General features: G+C 43.1%; 1 protein-coding gene and 1 long non-coding RNA gene across 2 annotated transcripts in view; one reads left to right on the top strand and one right to left on the bottom strand.

Moving 5' to 3' along the window:
- Positions 1-18,302, bottom strand: part of LOC114515347 (NACHT, LRR and PYD domains-containing protein 1-like) — a 233,377-nt gene that overhangs the window by 6,766 nt on the left and 208,309 nt on the right. The window contains exons 10-11 of the mRNA XM_036033203.1: positions 15,745-15,820; positions 14,189-14,412 (exon numbers count right to left, since the gene is read on the bottom strand). Of these exons, the coding sequence (XP_035889096.1) occupies positions 14,189-14,412; positions 15,745-15,820 (300 nt within the window). The remainder of the gene's footprint in view (positions 1-14,188; positions 14,413-15,744; positions 15,821-18,302) is intronic.
- On the top strand, positions 902-18,082 carry LOC118502115. The gene is made up of 3 exons (XR_004904787.1): positions 902-1,074; positions 4,477-4,482; positions 18,072-18,082. It is a non-coding gene; the product is annotated as an uncharacterized LOC118502115 (long non-coding RNA).

An 18,302-nucleotide genomic window follows, 5' to 3' on the forward strand; every position in this document is an offset into this window, starting at 1 on the left:
TTAGGAGAGATGGAAGGACTGGGCCTGGGTTTTATTGTAGCTGCTGATACAGGTTCTCTAGGGAGGAAACACCTCTGATAGACCCTCAATATAAACCTATACTCAGTCCTTGGTCTTGGATCTGGGAAACGTATTGACTCATGGTTACCTGTGCTGGATTCTGTAACAATGAGGTCTGTTGAGTGAAGCTTGTAGGCCTGACTTCTCACAGGTAGAGAACAGTAAGCAGAAAGTACAGTGGGAAATGGAGTGTATGGGTAGTGTAACTTTGTGGAGTGTCATGAACCCTTCAAATCCTTCTCTTTGTGGAAGAACCTCCTTCATCCTCATTGTGTGGGTCTTGGCAGGATTTGAGCTTAGTCTTCCACTCAGGAAGCTGCTGCTGCCATGAAGAAATGACAGAGGTGCATGACCAGGACTTGACTAAGTGGATGCTCCTAACCAGGACCTTGATCTAGAGGTGGTAACACACAGGTAAAAGGACAGAGATTCTTTTGGCAGCAGCCATGGATTCAAGGATCCAGGAGCCACCGTGGCAGGAGGGACTTGCAGGGGCTGTGTCTGCAACAGACGTCTCCCCATTTTACTTGTGACAACCTTGGCTTACCAGCGCTTTTGTTCACTGCCTAGTTTTCCCTTTAAGACTGGTTGCCTAATCATTTGTTGTTCCTATGAACTACTCAATATTCTCCTTAGACATTCCTCTTGTGCATAAATCAGGCAGTTGTGTTTTCTCTTTGACTGCAGCTAAGATCTCTGACCAGCGCACCAGGTGTGAACATTCACGACATCGGGAGAGCTCGAGAGATGAAGGCTAGTAGTAAGAGAGTCACTGGTCCAGGTGTCAGGGGTCCTGGCTCCATCCCTATATTACCTGGCAACTGCTGCAATGCAGGAGGTTTCTGGGCAACTGAGGGACATCCAGGAAGGCTCACAGGCCCTCAGTCTGCATGGTCACCAATGGGAACATTGCTGATTGCTGTTCATCCCAGGATTGACTGTGGAGATTGCTACGTAAGTTTTCTCAAACCTCGTTTCTCAAACATCTCCATATCAATCAATTAGTTTCTCAAAGTGTTCATGGGAAGAATATCAAGAAAACTTGGACTCTCAACCCAACAAACCTTTCACATTCATACGTGTATGATCAATCACGCATCTCTTAAGAATCATTCAGTTTTCAAATTGTTTCTCAAACAGCCTTCTGGAACAAATTAACTTCAAGAACTGAGATTCCATTGTATTCATTGTTTATATTTTTCATGAAAAAGAATACCACAGTGGTGTACACCATGTGACAGAATGCAGAAGCATTCACCTCTGACCCTACCAAGCAGTGCAACTGTCATTACCATCTTTCCCTGTCTCATGAGTCTTTCTCTGTAGCAGCACCTCTTCGTATTTCCATCACAGCAAGGAGCTTTGTCTCCTGTCTTCCCCATGCTGGTTTGAATGGCCACAAGCCCCAGCAGACCTTTCCAAGGACTGCAGCACATGATCCCTGCTAGTGATGCAGGATCCCTGGTTCACCACTCCCTTCTTGTTTTAGCACTGAGGTTCCTTCCATGATAAACAGTCCCCCAGTGCACATGTTTCTGCAGGGAACTTTTCCATTTCCCTTGGGGTAGCACCTTGGAACTGATAAGCCCCAAGGGAGGTGAAAAGTGTGTGAAAGGATGTGAACATTTCTGTGAGTTGCCATATTTTGCACAGTTGCTTCTCTAAGAGGTGATGCACTTGGCACTGCTGTGGTGACACTCAGTGGATGAGGTAACCTCACTCTCCACATAACGGGAATGTCCTCACGGTCCAGATGAGGAAACTAAAACCCGTGAAGCAATGTTTTTCCCAAGGTCACAAGCCAGCCAGAGTCCTGGGATGAGAGCGCTGTACTCTGACCACAGTCCATGGTGGCTTATTCATCAGTCTATAGATGGTCAGGTGGGAGGAAGTTACCTGTCTCAGCTTGTTGTCAGAGCCCTCTGCACCTGCTCCTCAACTTTCCCCTGTGAATGGGCCTCTACAGTGCCTGAGCTACCTCGTGCCTCCCTCCCCACTGTTTACTCCCAAACCTTCCCCAGTTAACTTTCCCTAGTGATGCTGTCTGTCAAGCCAGACACCCCCAGACCCTTGAGTCTCTCCCCTGGGGACTGGCCTCTGCTCCTCCTGAGGGGCAGCTGGAATTGATGACTAGACCTTGTGGCCTCAACACAGGCGCCTCCCCGGGTCTGGGCAGATCTTTGCTTGTTTGGTTTTTCATCTGTTTTTCTTTCTACTAGTTTGTGAATGATTGTCCTTACATACATATATTTTTTTGACTGAGGACTCAAATATTTTTTTTAGATTTTATTTATTTATTTTTAGAAAGGGAAGGGAGGGAGAAAGAGAGATAGAGAGAAACATCAATGTGCGGTTGCTGGGGGCTGCGGCCTGCAACCCAAGCATGTGCCCTGACTGGGAATCAAACCTGCGATGCTTTGGTTCACAGCCCATGTTCAACCCACTGAGCTACACCAGCCAGGGCTAGGACTCAAATATTTTAATGTATATACTTGAAGTCTGAAGTAAATCAGTGCCTATATATAGAAGTGATACTAAATATATTTAAGTCCTGGAATGACACCATAAATTAATACATCAGTCTATAGAGTCACACACTGCTTAACCACAGGGATGTGCTCTGAAAAATGCACTTTTAGGCAATTTTGTCATTGTGTGAACTTCGGAGAGTATGCGTGCACAGACCTAGATGGTACAGCCTGCTGCACAGCTAGGCTCCAGGGGATGCCTCCCTCATACATGTGATCTGTCATTGAGCAAATGGTTGTTGTGGGTGCATGACTATAAATGAAACATTATAAATATATCCTCCTTTATTACCTAACCTATGCACATCATAAGGGTGCTTAAAATAACATAAGCTATAACATGAATTGTTTAATAAATCATTCTATCATAACTCAATAAAGCTCCTGTCTGAGTCCTGATTGACAGGGGAACCGCATCAGGTCCTTCTCACTGTGTCACTAAGTTGACAGGCATGAGGCGTCTGGTGGCCAGCACTGGCTGGCTGTGCATCTGGTGCCTCTCATGGCCTGGACTGGACAGCCTGAGCCACAGCCCCTGCCCCCAACACTGCTCCTGCTGCCCATGGGCTCAGACTCTGCTGCCCACCCCAGGGGAGGAGCAGAGATGCTGCCCCAGCCACCTCGTCCGTGCTGGCACAGGAACAGGCTCCGTTCTGTGCCTCTGTGGGCAATACTGGGTGATGCTGTTGGGTAACTTGTGGTCTCAAGAAACTGGAGGATTCCTCTTTCCTGATGAGTCCGGAAGTATTTCAGCACTTTAACCAGGAGGGCAGGGGTAGTGCTGCCTTCACCTCCTTGTGAATGACACTAGGACCTTCAGGCACTTCAGCACTCTTACTTGCTGTTGGTGTTGGCTTTTAGTTCTCTCTCTTTTTAAATACCTCCCCACATTGGACGTTGTTATTGCTGCTTTATCCCCCAGTCTTTGGTTTGAGTTATTCAGATGTGCCTCGGAGGTGTGTTGGTGGATCATTTCATCTTGCACCTCACACCTTCCACGTGGGGTCACTTTCCTTTTTCCTGAGACACATCCTTTAGGATTCCCTTAGTAAGGATTTGTTCGTGGAAAGCTATCTTGGCTTTAGTTTGTTTGCAAATGTCTATTGTTCACCTTCTTTGAAAATTTTTTTAACTAATTTTTTGGGGATGTCAGTTGTTAATAGGATCAAATAGGTTTCAAGTGTTCATTTCTGTGATAATAAACCATATATTGCTCTGTACACCAACCACCTACAGTCAAACCATCTTGGTCACCAGATATAAGCCCCTTGCACCCCCACTCCCTTCTCTTTGGTAACCACCACACTGCTGTCTGTGTCCATGAGTTTCAATGTTATATCCCACATATGAGTAGGATCATATGGTTCTTAACTTCTGACTGACTTATTTCATTTAGCATAATATTCTTGAGGTTCATCCACATTGTTACATGGCAGTATGTGTGTTTTCTTGTGGCTGAGAAGTATTCCATTGTGAATATGAGCCACATCCTTTTTTATACAATCCTTTATGAAAGGACACCTTGGTTGTCTCCTTGTCTTGGCCACTGTGAATGATGCTGCAATGACAGAGGTGTGCACATGCGTTTATGAATACATGTGTTGGAGTTTTCAGGTAGGTAGGCAGGAGGGGATTGCTGGGTCACGTGGTAACTTTATTCTTAAATTTTTGAGGAACTGCCAGACTGTTTTCTGTAGTGGCTGTACCAGTCTACATTCCAACCAGCAGTGAATGGGGGTTCCATTTTCTCTCCCACCTCTCTAACACTTGGTATCTCTTGTCTTGTTGGTAACAGCCATCCCAACAGATGTGAGGTGGTATCTCATTGTAGTTTTGATTTGCATTTCCCTAATAGCTAGTGAGGTTCCACATCTTTATATATATAAAGCCATTTGTATGTCTTCTTGGAAGAGGTATCTGTTCAGGTCCTCCACCCATTTTTCATTTGGATTGTTTGTTTGGTGTTGAGTTTTATGAGTTCTTTATATATATTGGACAGGAAACCTTTGTCAAAGCTGTTGTTTGCAAATATCATTTCCTATTCAGTTGGTTGCAGGGAGTCAGTTTTTGTTTTGTTGTCAGGTTGTTCTTTTTTTTTTTTTTTGCTGTGAAGAAGCTTTTTTTGTTTGACACAGTCCCATTCATTAATTTTTGCATTTACTTCCCTTGCCTTTGGAGTTAAATTAATAAAATGTTCTCAATGACCATGATACATTTAGTATCTGCATTTTCTTCTCTGTAATTTATTATTTCAGATCTAATATTTAGTCTTTGATATGCTTTGAATTAATTTTTGTACTTGGGGACAAACTATAATCTGTTTTCATTCTTTTCCGTGTGGTTTTCCAATTTTCTTGGCAACATTTATTGAAGAGGCTTTCTTTTCTCCATTGTATGTTTCTGGCTCCTTTGGTGAAAATTATCTGCCCATGTACATATAGTTTTATATCACATGGACTCTCAATTCTCCTCCATTGATCTGTGTGTTTTTCTTGCAATACCATACTGTTTTGATTATCATAGCTCTGTAGTACAATTTGAAGTCAGGTAGTGTGATACCTCTTGCTTCATTCTTTTTTCTCAGATTTGCTTTAGCTATTTGGGATCTTTTGTGGTTCCATATAAATTTTATTTTATTTTCTTTCTTTAAAAGATGACATTGATATGTTGATGGAGACTGCATGGAAATATGCATATTACTTAGGATAATATGTCCATTTTAACTATGTTGAATCTTCCAGTCCATGAACATGGAATATCTTTCCATTTTGTTGTATCTTTTTCAATCTCTTTTAATAATATGTGTACTTTTCAGTATCTAGGTCTTTTACATCCTTTATTACCTTTATCCCCAGGTATTTTATTCCTTTGGTTGTGATTGGAAAAGGAATTGTTTTATTCTTTCCTTTTTCTGAAGCTTCCTTGTTGGTGAACAGGAAAGCAGTGGGTTTTTGTCCATTGATTCTGTATCCTGCCACTTCACTGTATTTGTTTGTCACTTCCAATAGTTCTTGATGGAGTCTTTCAGGTTTTCTATGTACAGAATCACGTCATCTGCAAAAAGTGACACTTTTTGTTCTTTCTTCCCAATTTGGATGCCTTTTATTTTTTTTCCTCTTGCCTTATTGTTCTGGCTAAGACTTCCAGAACTATGTTGAATAAAAGTGGTGAGAGTGGCATCCTGGTCTTGTTCCTGATTCTGGAGGGAAAGCTTTCAGTTTTTTACCATTGAGTGTGATAATGACTAAGTGTCACATATGGTCTTTATTACGTTGAGATACTTTCCTTCTATTCCTATTTTGTTGAGTATTTTAATGATAAATGGATATTGTGCCTTATCAAATGCTATTTCTGCATCTGTTGATATGATCATATGATTGTTGTCCTTTCTTTTGTTAATGCGTGTATTATACTGAATCTTGAATTATCCTTGTACCCCTGGAAGGAACCCCTCTTGATTGTGATGTATTATTTTCAAATGTATTGTTGTCTTTGATGTGCCAGTATTTTGTTTAGAATTTTTGCATCTGTACTTATCAGAGATATTGGTCAGTAATGTTTTGTGTGTGTGTGTGTGTGTGTGTGTGTGTGTGTGTGTGTGTTATCCTTACTAGGTTTTAGTATCAGGGTTATGCTGGCCTCATAAATATGTTAGGAAGTACTGCCTCTTCAATTTTTTGAAAATGTTTGAGAAGATAGGTTTTAAATCTTTGACTGTTTGGTAGAATTCACTGGTGAATCAGTCTGGTCTTGGAGTTTTATTTTGGGGGAGGCTTTTGATGGTCATTTAATTTCCTTGTGCTGATCAGTCTATTTAGATTGTCCAATTTTCCATGATTTAGTCTAGGAGGGTTATGTATTTATAGGAACTTATCCATTCATTCTAGATGGTTGAATCTAGTCTTTTGTACTATTACAGATAGTACAGAAAGACAAAAGCCTATAGTCTTTTGTACTATTCTAGCACAATCTTTTGTATTTCTGTGGTGTCTGTGGAAACTTCTCTTTCACTTCTGATTTTGTTTCCATGGGTTTTTTCCCATTATTCTTTAGTGAGTCTAGCCAGGAGGTTATCAATTTTATTAATCTTTTTAAAGAATTAAATCTTTGTTTTATTAATTTTTATGTAGTATTTTTGTTCTCTATTTCATCCAATTCTGCTCTAATATTTATTATTTTTTAAAAATATATTTTATTGATTATGCTATTATAGCTATAATGTCCTATTTCCCCCTTTTATTCCCCTCTACCCTGCATACCCTCTCCCACCCACATTCCCCCCTTTAGTTCATGTCCATGAACTACATATAAGGTCTCACATATAAAGTCTTTAGCTTCTACATTTCCTATACTATTCTTAACCTCCCCCTGTCTATTTTCTACCTACCATCTATGCTACTTATTCTCTGTACATTTTCCTTCTCTCTCCTCCTCCCACTTCCCTGTTGATAACCCTCCATGTGATCTCCATCTCTGTGATTCTGTTCCTGTTCTGGTTTGCATAGTTGTTGTTTTTTTTTAAGGTTTGGTTTTTAATAGCTGTGACTTTGTTGTCATTTTACTGTTCATATTTTTTATCTTCTTTTTCTTAGATAAATCCCTTTAACATTTCATATAATAAGGGCTTGGTGATGATCTCTTTTAACTTGATCTTATCTGGGAAGCACTTTATCTGCTCTTCCATTCTAAATGATAGCTTCACTGGATAGAGTATTCTTGGATGTAGGTCCTTGCCTTTGATGACTTGGAATACTTCTTTCCAGCCCCTTCTTCCCTGCAAGGTTTCTTTTGAGAAATCAGCTGATAGTCTAATGGGAACTCCTCTCTAGGTAACTCTCTCCTCTTGCTGCTTTTAAGATTCTCTCTTTATGTTTAATCTTGGGTAGCTTAATGATGATGTGCCTTGGTGTGTTCCCCCTCGGGTCCAACTTCTTCAGGACTCTCTGAGCTTCATGGACTTCCTGAAAGTCTATTTCCTCAGGCAGATTGGGGAAGTTCTCCTTCATTATGTTTTCAAATAAGCTTTCAATTTCTTGCTCTTCCTCTTCCACTTCTAGTACCCCTATGATTCAGATGTTGAAACATTTAAAGATGTCCTGGAGGTTCCTAAGCCTCTCCTCATGTTTTTGAATTCTTGTTTCTTCATTCTGTTCTGGTTGGAAGTTTCTTTCTTCCTTCTGCTCCAAACCATTGGTTTGAGTCCTGGTTTCCTTTTCATCACTATTTGTTCCCTGTAGATTTTTCTTTATTTCACATAATGCGACCATCATTGCTGCCTGGTTCTTTTTTATGCTGTTGAAGTACCCAGTGAGTTCCTGGAGCATCCTGATAACCAGTGTTTTGAACTGTGTATCTGATAGTTTGGCTATCTCTTTGTCACTTAGTTGTATTTTTTCTGGAGCTTTGAACTGTTCTTTCATCTGGGCCATTTTTTTTTTTTTTGGTCTTGCTGTGCCTGTTATGTTTTAGGGGAGGTAAGGGGAGGAGTCTTAGGTGTTCACCAGGGCAGGCAACACATGTAGCTGTTTGTAGTGCTGTATGTGGGGGAGGGGTTTGAGAGGGAACAGTGCGGTTTGCTGTGCTCTCTGCTGGTTTTCAGTCATTTCCCCTACTACCCACAACCAAATTGGGCCTTTCTGGTGCTGATTCCAGGTGGGTGGGTTTGTATATGTTCTAGGACCTTGTGGGTCTCTCCAGGGAACTTTCCTGTGAGGCTGGGAGTTTCTCCCACTGCTGCCTCAGCCCCCACAGATGTTTTCAGTCAGAGGCTTTGAGGATTTATTTCCCTGTACTGGCATCTTAGCTTGTGCAGTCTATCTCGCTCCCTAGTTGTCCCTCCTGGTTTATCTGCATGCAAATGTGGGACCGCCCAGTCTGCAAGCCATGGCCTCACCCAGTCCACAAGCTGCCACCTTGCCCACCCCAGTCCTTCAGCCACTGCCTTGCTGCTAGCCCTCTCTACCTGGCTGACCATTTCTGCCCCTCCTACCAGTCTGGATGAATGTTTCTTCTTTAACTCCTTGGTTGTTAGACCTCCATACAGTTTGATTTTCTGTCTGTTCTGGTTGTTTTTTATTTTTAAATTTGTTGTTGTCCTTGTTTTGGTTGTGCAAGGAGGCACAGTGTGTCTACCTGTGCCTCCATCTTGGACGGAAGTCCCAATTCTGCTCTAATACTTATTATTTTCTTTTTTCCTGGTGACTTTTGAGTTCCTTTTGTTCTTCTCTTTCTAGATCTTTAAGATGTAATGTTAAGTTATTTATTTGGAATTTCTGTTGTTTCTTGAGATAGTCCTGTAACAATATAAATTTCTCTCTTGTTACTGTTTTCACTGCATCACAGAAGTTTTTATATGTCATATTGTCATTCTCATCCATTAGTATGTCTTTTGATCTCACCTTTTATTTCCTCTTTGACCCAGTCATGTTTTAGTAGAGTGTTCTCTAACTTCCAAATATTTGTGGGTTTCTTTACTTCCTTTGTGCAATTGACTTCTAATTTCAAGGCATTGTGGTCAGAGAATATGGTTGGTATCAGTTCATTCTTCTTGCATTTGTTGAGACTAGTTTTGTGACCCAGCATAGGATCTATCCTTGAGAATGTCCCATGTGCACTGGAGAAGAATGTGTAATCTGATGATCTGGGATGAAAGACTCTGTATGTCAATTATGTCCATTTGATCTAAGGTGTGATTTAAGGCTGATAATTCTTGATTGACTTTCTGTTTGGATGATCTATCTGGAGCTGTCAGTGGAGGATTAAGGTCCGCAACCATGATTGTGTGTTGTCTGTTCTTCTCTTTAGTTTTGTGAGTAATTGTTTTACAAATTTTGGTTCTCCTTGATTGGGTGCATGTATATTAAGAAGTCTAATGGATTCTTGATGTAGTGTCCCTTTACCATTGTAAAATGTCCATCTTTATCTCTTTTTACCTTTGTTATCTTGAAATCTATTTTGTTAGATGTCAATATGGCTACAGATGCTTTTCTATGGAAGTTACTTGCTTGGAGAATTATTTAGCACTGTTTCACTTGCAATCTACCTTTGTCTTTGCAGCTTAGATGTGTCTTTGAAGGCAGCACATGGTTGGGTTTTGTGTTTTGGTCAAGTCTGCTAGTCTGTGCCCCTTCACTGGTGAATTCAGTTCATTTACATTGATGGTAATTGTTGATGTATGAGAATTTCCTGCAGCCATTTGTGCCTCCATAGTTTCTTTTCCTTTGTGTTTCTGCCAATTGATTTTGTTTGGTGGTATTCCATGCTTCTCTAATTTGTTTCCTCTTTTTTTAAGCTATGTTTCTTATAGCTTAAAAATCTCATGGATTTTTTTTTTGTGTGGACATGTTACTAGTGAGTTTATTTAAAAAGTTACATATTTACAGTAGATTTTCTTTTCTTTTGATGCATCTGCTCTACACCCTCGCTTGCAAGTTCAAACCTTTGCACCCTCCCCTTTTATTATTCTGTTGTCGCAAAGTGTCCCTGTTTATGCTGTAAGGGGTTCCCCCCCCCTCCATAATCTTACTTAAAGTGTTGTGAGCTTTTACCCTTTGTTTCAGGTGGAATAATTCCCTTGAATATTTCCTGCAGTGGAGGTTTTCTGGTGATAAAATTCCTGAGCCATGTATGACTGGAAAGTTCTTTATTTTTCCTTTCTGTTTAAAGGATAACTTTGCTGGATATATTTTTCTTGGTTGGTAATGTCTGTCTTTTAGTATTTTGAATATTTGGTCCCACTCTTTTCTGGCTTATATTTTCTGGGAGAAGTTTGATGATGACCTGATGGGCTTTCTTTTGTAGGCCACTTTCATTTTACCTTGGGTGCTTTAAGAATTTTTTCTTTTTCATTAATTTTTGACAGTTTTAATACAATGGGCCTCACTGGATTAAGTTAACTAGATGTTCTGTTTGCTTTCATATTTGAGGATCTAGCTCTTTTGATAGGTTTGGGAAGCTCTCATCCACTATCTGTTTGAATAGGCTCTCTGTTCCTTTCTCCCTTCTTCTTCTGGTGTACCTATAATTCTCATATTGCTTTTTCTGATTGGGCCTGACAGTTCTCATAGAGGTCTTTCATTTCTCTATGTTCAGTTCTCACTTGTTTCCTCTGCATCATTTCTAGATTCTTATCTTCAATATCACTAATTCTTTCCTCCATCTGATTGTCTCTGTTTTCTATGCTGAGTAATTCATTCTTGTTTTCCTTTATTGAATGCTTTATCTCTGGGACTTGTTTGGCTCTTTCTTAAAATTTGATCTCTTTGGTAAAGTATTCAATTTGCTCATTAATTTATTTTCTGAGTGCTTTGATTTGCCTGTTTCTATTTTTTGCATGTTGTTGAGTATTTTCAGAACTGCAATCTTGAATTCTCTGTCATTTATATCACATATTTCCCTGTGTTCCAGTTTGCTTTCTGGAGATTTTCCATTTTCTTTCTGAGATGCCTTACTCTTTCGGTTATCCATGGTATTTGCTGGGCTCCTTCTATGTCTAGGCATCCATGTATTGGTAATTCACTAGCAGATTTCTATGAAGAGGTCTTTCTACTATTTTCCAGGAGGTGGCAGGAAAGCAAAAGATTTTTTAGCTCTGTGAAATGCTGAGGCTGACTTATGTGGCTGCAGTTAGCATACCACATGCAGCTGTGATATTTGGGGGTAGGGTTTGTTTTGCCCACTCAGTAGCACGACTTTGGACTTCAAATGGGTGACTCCCTGTGCCCCAATTGGGGATCAGTCACCAAGGGAAATAAGGATTTTGATGTAACAGTGCTTGGGTTTACAGGTGATGTGCTCCAAAATTTTACAATAAGGGTGCCAGGGAGGTGAAATCTGGGAACTTAAGGGGCATGAGGGCTCTGGGCTCCTTTCTTTGTTGGAAACATTGTGTGTGGGGCAGGTGAACGTTGCAGCAGACGTTGTGCCTTATCCTAGTCCAGGATTCCTGGCTACCCGCTGTCTACACTGCAGTTTGCACTTCTCACTCTTGCAGAAGTGCCACTGAGACTGCTCCTCCCAGATGAAGGAAGCACTGGCTACAGCCAACTTCATCCAGTCTCTGAGCCAAGCCCTCTGATAACTTGGGGCTGCAAGGCTGTGTCTGAGAATGCCTGAGCTCTCCTCCCTTCTCACTTTGCCTGCTCGCTCACCTTTGGATACTTCCATGTGTGGATCTCTCAGGTCTGCTTGTATGTTGAGCAGGGAATATTTTGTTAAGTTATAGCTGATCAAATTGTTGAAATTTCAGGTGCAGACACCAAGGGGCTCTAGTGTGCCACCATTCCTCTGACACCAACCCCCTCTTCTTAAAAAATAATTTTTCCGTGGTTGCAATTTGTGATTGACAGTTATTTTCTCAAAACTTTGAGAATATCATTCATGTCTTCTGCTTCTAATTGCTTCTGCTGAAAAATCAGGCGATGTCCTAATTTCAGCACCTTGCTCAATAATCTTTCTTGCTGCCATTAAAACCTGCCCTGAGACTTCTGTTTTTTGTAGATTCACTATAATTGATTCAGTTCTGATTTTTCCTTTTCCCCTCTCCTGCTTTGGGTTTTCAAGATTTCTCCTTGTTAAAATCAAAAGACAAATAAAGAGCTCCTCAGACAAGAAAAAAAAAAAAAACAAAGACCCAAACCATTATTATATGAACTGTTAAAGGACTTATTTTAGAAAAAGAAGATCAAAACTATGAACAATAAAATGGCAATAAAAACAGATCTGTCAACAATTCAATCTAAAAAACAAACTAAGCAAATGAGAACAGAGACAGAATCACAGATGCAGAGAGTGTTTTGATGGTTGCCAGATGGGAGGTGGGTATTGGGGAATCGGTGAAGAGGTGAGGAGATTGAGAAGTACAAATAGTTACAAAATAGTCTCGGGATGTAAAGTACAGCATAGGTAAAGGACTAGTCAAAGAACTTATATGCCTGACCCAAGGACATGAACAATGGTGTGGGTATTGCCTGAGGGAGTGGGGGGTGTCGGGGACCACTTTGTGTGGTATTGGAGACTGCAGTCCCATGCAAGCAGGCTTTGAAAGAGGCCTGTAAGTATCCACTGGAATGCCAGGAATGCTGGAGGCAGGCATGACCTGATATTAGCATGGAAGGTTCCCTAGGAAATCAGGCCTAAAGAATGCATTATACCCTTTGAAGTTTGCTTTGCTTTGTATAGCCCTGTTGATATAGACCAGATGTTTAAGTTCAAAGCATAAGGGAGTGAACTCCTAATCTCATGAACCATACCTTAACAATGTTCTGGCATCAGTACATCTAACAGATCTTGACCTGAGGCAGATCTCTGTGTTTCCTCAGTTGTTATCTATGGATAATATCTGTTCTCTGTAACTATGGCCTTTAGACTTTGATTGATAAGATTTGCATGCATGTTGTATACCCTTGCACATACTGAGCCCAATAAAGTCTGTTTCAGAGAAGGGCTCAGGGCATTCTCCACTAGAGGGGATTGCCACCCTCCTCCCCACTGGAACAACAGATTGTGTCCAGGCAACTCATTCTCATTTGTGGCGACTGGGAGAGATCCATGGGATGGGGTACCCTACAGGGCGGTGCTGGGTGGAGGGGACAAAGAGGGAAAAATTGGGACAACAGTAATAGCATAATCAATAAAATATAATTAAGAGAAAAAAGAAATCACATTTTCAGCAATTCTAATAATTATTGGCAATTCTCTCTTTGTATATTATACCTTCTACATTTTCTGTATAATATCCTTCTGGAATTGTGATTAAAAGTATGTTAGGCCTTCTCATAGTATGTTCATATCAGTTTATCTTTTCTCATATTTTCTGTCATTTTAGCTTATTTTAAAACTTGATTTATTATTTTTAATGGTTTACTGCTTCTTGCTCATGCTTTAAGGACCATTTCTAGGACTGATACCTGGTACCTGATATGTCCATTGGTTCTCACATATGATGCCTTGTTGGTTTCTGAGGTTTTTTGACTGAGAGCCTACACCTTTTGTAACTTTATCTGTGGGAAGTCTTTGGAGGCGGGAGAGTTTGGGACAACCATGTAACCATTCATGTCTCTGTCTCCTACAGGGTGCCCCTCTTTTCTGGCTTGAGCTCTCCCTTGGAGTCTGGTGACACTGTTTCTTCTCTCTGACTGGGGCAGTACCAATGGCTTTTCCTTTGTTGTTAGCCTCCAGGGGCCCCAACCTTTCTTGTTTGTTCACTTAGGCTTACTTTGCAAACAGTCTTGTCTTTGGAAAGTCTTTTGGAAAATCCCAACAAGTATATTATGTTTCCTCCAGGGACCCTGAGTGATACCATCTATTTGAAGACAACTTAATAAGTGCTGGTTATTATTGTTATAGAGGAGACTACTTTTGATTGAAGGAAACTTTCAAGTAATTCAGGCAAAAATAATTGTGAGGCTTGGGAATAAAAATGTTTCAAAAAAAATGCCACAAGCACCGTGGAATGAGAGAGAAAGCTGTTTGCACTTCTGTAACCCTCCCTCAGCCTGTGTAAAGAAGCCATAAACTCCTCCCGCAGGGCATCGCCAACTGAAGCAATTCCAGGCCCATTCTCACCACCATCACCTGCCCTCCACACCCCCACTGCTTACCTTGGAGATCTACAAAGTGAGGGAGGTACACAGCAGCCACAGCTCCTGGTTCGGCCTTGATGTCAAGCAGAGGCCCTGCCACCATCCAGCTGTGCTGTGGGACAACCTGGTCCAGGAACTGTCTCCAGGCACAGAATTCAATCTCAATGGTCACTGGCCTCCTCACCACAAAGTGGAGACCCATGTTGGGCCAATGGTAGGAGCCAGCCATGGGGAAGTGAACTCTGGGAGAACAGGGAGAGGTAGGCAGTGAATTACTCATTCTACACAACCTCACTGAGTACCTGCTGAATGCCCAACCCCATGCACGGCCCTGTGTGTCCAGCAGAGTGGCTGCGAGTTCAGATACCATCATCAGAGGGATGTGGGTTTGAGTCCTGGCCCCTCTGCTCTCTACTGTGAATCCCTGAGCAAGTCACTGACCTTCCTCATCTGTTTTCTTCTGTGTAAGTAAAGTAAGAATAGTGCCATCTCTTGGAGTTGTGAGTGATAAGTGACCTAATGTGTGCTGGCAGCTACTATGTGCCTGGGCAGGGGTAGCTGATCCTATAATGGAGATGGGAGTAATAATAATAATAATAATAATATTAATGATAATAAAATAGCAAAGGTTATTGTTTTTAAGGGGCCCATTTTTCTATAATTAAAGCAATTTATATGGTGCTATTAGTGCTAACCTCTTTGACAATATAGACAGACCATACAAAGATCATACACTTTACCCAGGTTCCCTGTGGGTAAAAAGTGGGTCCCTGGGATGTGTAGCATCTGTGTGTAAGTTGGGGGTAATACTGTCTCCCAGCTGAGATCATGCCTGTGACAGGGAATGGCACTGTGTGATGTAAGAGCTGGGGACTAAAATTATAGACGTTTATTACTTAGGGCTGGGAACCCTGTGGAGGCAGGGCTGCCACATGCAGGTCAGGGCTCCTCGTTTCTGGTATGGTCCTTTACAGAGGGGATATTTATAAAGCAGGAACATGTAGATGGAATGAGATTTGTGAGACATAGCAAACCAAATACAATGAAGGGACTTTGTCTGGATCTTGATTGGAAGAGACCACCTGCAAGGGCACATCTTGGACAACTGAGCAGATCTGAATATAGACTGGGTGTTAGGTGACAGGGAAATAACTTGTAAACACTGTTAGATATGGTAGTGGTGTTGGGGTTATGGAAGAAAAGGCCTTTACGTGTATTTTTCAAAGTGCATCACAAAATATGTAAGGATGGATCACCTGATCACTTGGATTTAAAACCCTGTAACAACAAACTAGAGACAAGTGAATAGTTGAAACAAGCATGGTAAAATGGTTGTTGGAGCCAAGTAATTGGGACATGGAAGTTCTTTGGACTCTATTTCTTGGTGTCTTTGCAACTTTTCTTAATAAAATTGCTTTTTCCATAATATAAGCTCCAACCCAGTATCTCAGCCTTGCCTCTGCCTGTCGGCTTGGCAGCGGAGAGAACCTAGTGGGCCATGAGTGCGGTGTGGAGTGTCTGTAGGGATCCGATGTGGGGGTGGTCAGCCTGGCACAGGGAGTCCCCTCACTCACCGGTACAGACTCTTGTCTTTGTCAACCATCTCAGGAGCCACAGACCCTGTGGGGCCCCAGAAGTCATCTTCAGTCCCTGCAGGCTTCACTGGTAGATCACCCAGAGTCTCGGAAGACAGACAGAAGGATTCCACCTGTGCTACATGAGGGGGCATCCTCTCTGGAAGAGCAGGGTTGAGGTCAGCTTTAGGTTCTCCTGTCTGGTCCCCCCCATACCCTCGGTTCCCCCATGGAGGGCCCTTCCCAAGGCGGGTCTGCCTGGACTTTGGCAGGAAGTGTGTCTGGATCTTCTGTCCCTGCTCCTGGGGCTTCCTGCCTGCTGTCTGAGGAGGCCAACACTGCTGCCCCCTGACCACACCCTGGCACCTCCCCCTTCCCACTGGTCCAGAGGTATTGCTATTCCAGCCTCCACTAGGAAGGTAAGTTGTGAGAGGAACATGGCTCAAAAATGGATGGCCAGGGATGAAGAGGGCACTCCCAGACCTTAGAAGCCCAGTGTGGGCCTTGGGAGACTGGGCCCTGGTCAGAGTCTGAGACATGCCAGCGATGTTCTGGAGAGGAGGGGGCTCAGCTCCTGAGGCTGGGAGAGAGGGAAGCAGAGATCTTGCAAGGTTCCAGGTGCGGATGTTCTCACATGGGGCAGGGCTGTGTGAGGGGGCATTTTGGCATGTCCCACACCAGAGGCAGGGGGATGGAGGGGATGACCTTCCACATTCCCTTCTCTTATCCCAAATCATGATACTTCCAGCCTGACCCTTCAATGTACCTGATTCTGGTGTCTGCCATTTGAGTGGGGATGTGTCATCATCCATCTCTCCTTTACCCGGGGTCTCCTTAGGGATCGTCAGGCTTGGCCTCCTAGATACAGAGTTGTTCATTGTCCCTGAGATGTTGGAGGAAGCTGGTTCTGCCTACACGACATCCCCCTTAAATTCAACTCATCTGAATTTCTACTCATCGCCTCCATCTGAGACTCTCCCACAGGCCCTGTCTCCATGAATGGCCCCCAACAACCCAGCTAACCAGGCCAGAACTGGGGTGTAGTTCTGACTCCCTACTCCCTCCGAGAGCAGATGGATCATGTTGACACTGATGCTAGAAGAGCTCTCCTTTCTAGTCCCTTCTCTCTCCCTCCATGCCCTCCACCCCAGTCCCCTCCTGGGATTCTGGCTTGAACCACGTAATCCTCTCTTTAGTGGTCCCCTGCTTCTTCTATTGTCCAGATCCGGCCCATTTCTACACAGCAGCTGAGCTTCAATATGAACCCAGCTCAGCACTTTGCTGCTGAAGCCTTGCAATCTCTATTACTTTTGGGGTTGGAATCAAATGTTCTTAACACAGTCCAAGGCCTACCTGTGCCCCTGTTCCTGCCATCCTACCCCTGACCCAATTCCCACCTGTGCCCACTTTCTCTGCTCACTCACATCTAGTCCAGTGCTTCTCAAAGGCCCACACCAAGAGGTCTTTTTAAAATACAGATCCTGGGCTCACCCCAGAGATTCTGATTCAGAAGGTTTGAATGGTGCTTGATATTTACATTTTTTTTTGCTACTTTGAAACTATGTTTACTAAAGGTGGAGACAGTATAACGAGGAAGGGCTTAGGATAAAAGAAGCAACGGGAGAGAACAGAGAGGACAGGCTGCTTTGGTTCACTGGGAAGTCAGAGAAAAGGTGCCTTGGAGGCAAGTTTAAGGGGTTAGCAGGGGAAAAGCTGCCACTGCCCATTGCTCCCTGATTGCAACACTCTCGGGGTCCCTTAGAGTTTAGGACGTGCATGCTTGAGGGAGAAGAAAGGCATGGGGGTGCTCCCGGGAGGGAGAATGTGCTGAGATTTACATTTCGAATGAGCTCTCAGGGATGCTGATGCTGACCCACACTTAAGAGTAGCAGTGCCCCTGGTCCCTGGCCTTCTCTGTTCCTCCCAGGAGCTCAGATCAGAGCCTCTACCTCTGCCTGGAACTGGCCCTTCTCTGATCAGCTAAGCCCTCCCATGTTTCAGAGCTCAGCTCAGGCCCTTTGGACAGTCCAATAGGCCCATCAGTGCCCTCACCCTGACCCCAGGCACAGTGACACTGGAAGGGGATCACCTGGGCCTGTGTCTCTGCTGAGTGAAGCTCCTGGGAGCTGGGCCCTTGCTCAGGGCCCTGTGTTTAACACACTGTGGGTTGGAGGGGATGCTGGTTCCCCGATGAAGGGCCCTTGTCCTGAACTTCAGAGCCCTTTCCTTCCACATCAGGTGAGGCAGAGCCCTCAGAACCAGGACACAGGGCATTTACAGTCACAGGCTGAATATATCACGATGAAGGGATATGGGGGCTGCAGCAGGTTCCCAGGAAGGAGATGGACTCTCCTGTTCCTGAGGTGTGCCCCTCCTGCTGGGCCATGGGCATAAGGTGTTTATATGGATGGGGGTAGGAGGGGAACTTTTCCCCCCAAAGCTTTCTCTCCGTCTCTGTCTGCTACTCGGGGTCATTGCTTCCCATGATCCAAATTTCACCCACTCCCTCCTTTACTTTTTTCAATTTGTTCATCTCCTCAGTCATCGAATGGAAGGGT

The sequence above is a fragment of the Phyllostomus discolor genome, chromosome 8 (genome assembly GCF_004126475.2).
Source record: "Phyllostomus discolor isolate MPI-MPIP mPhyDis1 chromosome 8, mPhyDis1.pri.v3, whole genome shotgun sequence".
Taxonomy (NCBI): domain Eukaryota; kingdom Metazoa; phylum Chordata; class Mammalia; order Chiroptera; family Phyllostomidae; genus Phyllostomus; species Phyllostomus discolor.